We start from the raw sequence: 4949 nt of genomic DNA, 5'->3' as shown, positions 1-4949 counted from the left end.
GACTTTAAAAAAACTGAAAAAAATTGAAGTTTTTTTTTTTGTAAAAACTGAATTTTCGTAAAAACTGAAAAAAAGAAGAAGACTTTACTAAATTAGGACTACTGGTGCATTAGTTTAAAAAAGCGAAAATATTTTGTAAAATATTTTTTTTAAGTTTTACAAAAAGAATAATAATTATTTTAATTCAGCATTGACCTAACGCTCAAAGGGCATAAGTGAACAAAAAAGGTGGATGGAGGAGTATTTTTAGCCCAATAGGTGGATGAAGGGTATTTTTAAACCTTTTCCAATAGTTTAGGGGCATTTTGAACCCTTTTCCGTTTATTCTATTATTACTTACCTATTTCCTAAGTGCATCCACTACAAGTTCATTTTTTTTCTTTGATAAATCAAGTTTCATTTCGTTAACATCCCACCTAATTGGTGTCAAAAGCTATTTTCAACGTGTGAGAGCTAAGTTGCTCGACACGGGCGCGGGTGTCCTGGGTGCGGATCTAGAGGTCGGATCCTTCGAGATGTAAATTCTAAGATTCAGGGCTACGGATCCTAGTATGAATATGGGTGCAAGGATCCGGCTAAAAATAATTCAAAGAAATAAAATATATAAATATCTCTAAATATGATACATTTGATTAAATTATCTTTAATATGGCAAATAATGGAAGATATTCTTGCACTGTTGATGTATAATTGGAATTTTTTATAAGTGGTAAGCATAAAAAATGTATTCTAACTTATGATTTTATCTTATGGTTAGTTAGGTATTTTGAGGTGGTTGAAGACAATGAAGACGCAAAACAAAGTGCAAACTAGTGTACTGACGTCTTTGATTGTCATCAGAAATATAATGATACAAAAGGTTATGATGAAGGCATGAAGAATATTAAGAGATGTCTTGAGCATCATCTGCATCTAGGAAGACAACTTTGTATTTAAGTTAACGTGTTGACAATTAGTGTTATTTTGGATTTGGTGAATTCTAGACCTAGATTGTGACTGCTATTGTTTAGTATTTGGTGATGGATTTTAGACTTATTAAATTTTATGTGCTTTGGTTGTGCATTGTGACTCTTTATTTCTCATAATCAAGTTTGGGTATTTACATTTTATTTATGTTGTTTGGTTTAGTAGTCTGCCACGGTGTATTTCTGTTGGATATTTAGCGTGATTGTATGGTGTTTTTGCACAAAAAGCTTGTGCTAATGCTTGAGCTTTAATTTCAGCAAATTGGTACATATTTGACACTTAGGTAATCAAAAATTGTTTGATCAGTTTCGTGGAGAATCTGAATCAATACATAAGTATTGGAATCAATTCTGACTCAATCTATTTATTGTGTTAATTACTTTCCGATCGTCAGGCCCAAACCAAGTATAGCCTATTTTTGAAGCAGAAAATAGCCCAGCATACCAAGCCCATACCGAACAAACTATACACCGAACCGACCACCCACCCCTAATTACATGTAATTTCGTCGCACAAGTTAACTTTAAGTAGATGTTTTACACATTTTGCTTACATGTCAATTTGAATTTCCCATCAGCTTGCATCTGGTGAGATTTCTTCTATCATGGCTTGGGATCTTGACAAAGAGCAGCTTGTAAATACTACTCCAACATCCTCGGATTACAGCATCTCAGCATTGGTGAGTTTTTTCACATTGCTCTGAGAGTTTATAGTATTAATTTATGTGTTCATTTACTAGAAAACCGTTTAGCAATGTTTAAGTATTTGCTTTCTATCTTGTGCTCGGTTTTTGAGAAATGAATAAAGACGATTTTAAAATTTGAGCAAACTGCTAAAGAACCATGAAATATCGATGAATGAAATGGTCTCCGAAGAACACCCCTCATTCCTCAACGCATACACATGCGCGCACGTAAACATGTACATATGTATTTTTTCTTATAAGGCATGTACATATGTATATATGAACATGTACTCCTTGGAACCCATAATAAGCTCTTATGTATATTTAACTTCAAAACAAATAATGTCATGCTCTGCGTTCATATAGAATCAATGAAGATTAATCAATTATTGAAGGTGGTATAAACCACTCATCTACGAAGTGTATATTCACCTACCTGAACCTATTTTCCACCACCTGCTTACTAGTCATGATGTATCTGTAAGGCTTGCATTGGGTGGAGGAGGAGGTAACATATATATTTGTTAAATAGGCTGGCCTGTCTCTTTTGGTAGTGCTAGTTCTTGGATCTCTTGTTCGTCTTTGCTTTATCCCCTTTTTCCGCTATCCTCAGGTTCTGTGCTATAACATGTAGTGTTTTATTGGCATTTTAAACAATTTTATAACGTCTATATGTTACTCCCTCCGTTTCATATTAAATGAGGTACTTTCCTTTTTAGTCTGTTCCAAAACAAATGACACATTTCTAAATTTAGAAATAATTCAACTTTAAACTCTTCATTTTACCCTTTTTGCCCTTAATGAGAAGCTTTTATAGCCACACAAATGGCATGACCCCACAAACCTTTTACCCCTTAAGCTTTTAAGACCACAAGTTTCAAAAGTCTTCTTCTTTTTTCTTAAACTCCGTGCCGAGTCAAACTACCTCATCTAATATGAAACGGAGGGAGTACATGTTTTTGCTGGATGCTCTAACCATGCCACTTATTTTTGTGATGACATCTATTCTTTTTCATGCCTTATGCAGTCTGCTTCTCAAGTTCATGCGGGTCAATTTGTTGCTGGCTTTGTGGATGGATCTGTCAAACTATTCGATATTCGAATGCCAGAAATGTAAGATGTAGTACTAGTAATTCATGAGCATATATATGTTTGCGCGCACACTTTTTCTTGTATATGGATCTCAAGTACATTAGTCGAATTGGTGGTGTGGACTTGCATTAACTTAGACCACAAGTCTTCTGTTTTTTGAGTGGGGTTAGGGTGTAGGAATCACGTCTCCTGGAGTTCGTGAGTTATAAATATCAGGATAATAATGTAGTCTTTGGCATTATGAGGTGAGGACAAATTCGGACCTCAAAGATGGGTATCCGTTCTGCATGGTTTCTCTCAGAATGCATACATTAGGCACTATCCACACATGCATGTAATTTTTTGATGCATAAAAAACATCAATATTCAGTGGTTTTTGACTGTTTAATTTGTGTTTGTTTAGGCTTGTTTGTGCAACACGACCTCACCCCGAAGTGGAAAGAGTTGTTGGGGTTGGCTTTCAACCTGGACTTCAACCAGCGAAGGTGAATATCATTAACCTCTTCATATCTGGCCTGTCAACTTGTCTGCTACTGGTTTGTCAGTAGACCATCTTTAAAGAAAAATGTTGTCACACATACACACTCTCTCTGTCTCTCTATTTCTCTCTGTGTTTAATATCACTTGTTCCAACAATTACTTCTACTTGTGACTAAGTTTTTTTCACACAAAAGTTCTCCTATATTATCGAAGCAAATGAGAAGTCATGAACTTTCTCTTGTTTCTTCTCAGGTTGTCAGTGCATCTCAGGCTGGTGATATTCAGTTCCTTGATATGAGAAATCTCAAGGAGGCATACTTGACCATTTATGCTCACAGGGGATCACTTACATCTCTGGCGGTCCATCGTCATGCACCCCTTTTAGCGAGTGGTTCATCTAAGCAACTTATCAAAGTGTTCAACCTGGAGGGTGAGCAGTTAGGCACCATTAGGTATTTGTCCACCTTTATGGCTCAGAAGATAGGATCTGTAAATTGTCTTACCTTCCACCCCTATCAAATGCTGCTTGCTGCTGGTGCAGCAGATGCCTGTGTTACTATCTATGCTGATGAGGTCCCCCCACCATGATAACAACTTCATAGCTTCGTCTACAAACCTTGAGAGAGAGACAAGATTTTCAGACTTATGGTGTTCCTTTAAGGTGGTCAGTGGTGGATGCATTGTTGACATCTTCTGGTCCCTTGTCGACCTCTCTGAAATACTGATTGACTCACTGAGATTGCAGTTGACATCTTCTGGTCAGTTGCTGTCAACCTCTCTCAAATACGGATTGGCTCACTGAGGTTGCATGCTACTTATTTATTGAGAATTTGAGAGTCAGCGTCAGAGTGGTGGAAAGTTGAGAAGAATCAACATACTGGAGAGAAGCGTTGGAGAATAATTTGATACAGAGGTAAAAAGAAGATGTAAATATCTTCATTCTTTGTTGTTCTAGTTTGTAAATTCCATTTTCTCTAGTTTGCTGCTTTAGTTCAATCTTCTATCTGCTTGGCTTACCTTCTTTTCTCCATTCTCACCCATTCAAGTCAATTTGTACATATCAACTAGCCTACATTTGTAATGCCTTCACCTGCTAATAATTTTAATGTTGAAGACAGTCCTCAAAAGGGATGATAGTTGGACAATCTTTTACTTTTGGATCACCTATTTCTGCTCACTTTCATATCAACAGCAGTTTATCGACTGCAATCGACTTCAATAATGAGTTTGAATAGGTTTAGGGACGTGGCTCAAAGATAATAACTGGCCAGTTTTATTGTGTATTTTTTCTAGTCGTTATACATAAATTATATACTGATTATACATATATTATACATGCGCCGGCTATTTTTAGTTTAAGTAATTGAGTGGGCTGCTGTTTAGGTTAATTCTTCAAAATACTTCTTGCTAGGGAAAATTGCTATTCATTGACTTACATCAATAAAGCACAGTTTTTAACGACTGATGTCCGATATTGGAGCAGGCTCTTGTCCATCTTTATTCTCTCCATTTCCAAAGTTCATATTTATTTTTTTGACACCACATTTAAATATCGAAGGTTCAGATTATTAGGGGCAGAAACTAATGAAAAATCAGAAAAAATTGTCTCTATATTTATTCGTTCTTTACTTTTTAAACCAAAAAAAAACTTGTTATTGCTTTTTCCCCCCAACGACTTCTGAAATGTTATTATAATTTACCATTTTACGAAATATTTCCCCCTCTT

The 4949-nt window shown here is 35.8% G+C and overlaps 1 protein-coding gene across 5 annotated transcripts in view; it reads left to right on the top strand.

The window, feature by feature from the left end:
• Positions 1-4388, top strand: part of LOC109233403 (regulatory-associated protein of TOR 1-like) — a 24670-nt gene extending 20282 nt beyond the window's left edge. For 2 of the 5 annotated variants that reach the window (XM_019399263.1, XM_019399264.1), the window contains exons 21-24: positions 1544-1645; positions 2679-2764; positions 3147-3228; positions 3476-4388. In XM_019399263.1, coding sequence (XP_019254808.1) covers positions 1544-1645; positions 2679-2764; positions 3147-3228; positions 3476-3811 — 606 coding nt within the window. In that variant the 3' untranslated portion in view covers positions 3812-4388. Of the gene's footprint in view, positions 1-757; positions 1069-1543; positions 1646-2678; positions 2765-3146; positions 3229-3475 lie in introns of those variants that run through there. The other 3 variants (XM_019399265.1, XM_019399266.1, XM_019399267.1) reach the window with 3 other exon arrangements.

The sequence above is a fragment of the Nicotiana attenuata genome, chromosome 10, assembly GCF_001879085.1.
Source record: "Nicotiana attenuata strain UT chromosome 10, NIATTr2, whole genome shotgun sequence".
NCBI classification, from domain to species: Eukaryota; Viridiplantae; Streptophyta; class Magnoliopsida; order Solanales; family Solanaceae; genus Nicotiana; species Nicotiana attenuata.
The sequence above is the reverse complement of the archived record's forward strand: the minus strand, read 5'-3'. Positions and strand labels throughout refer to the sequence as shown.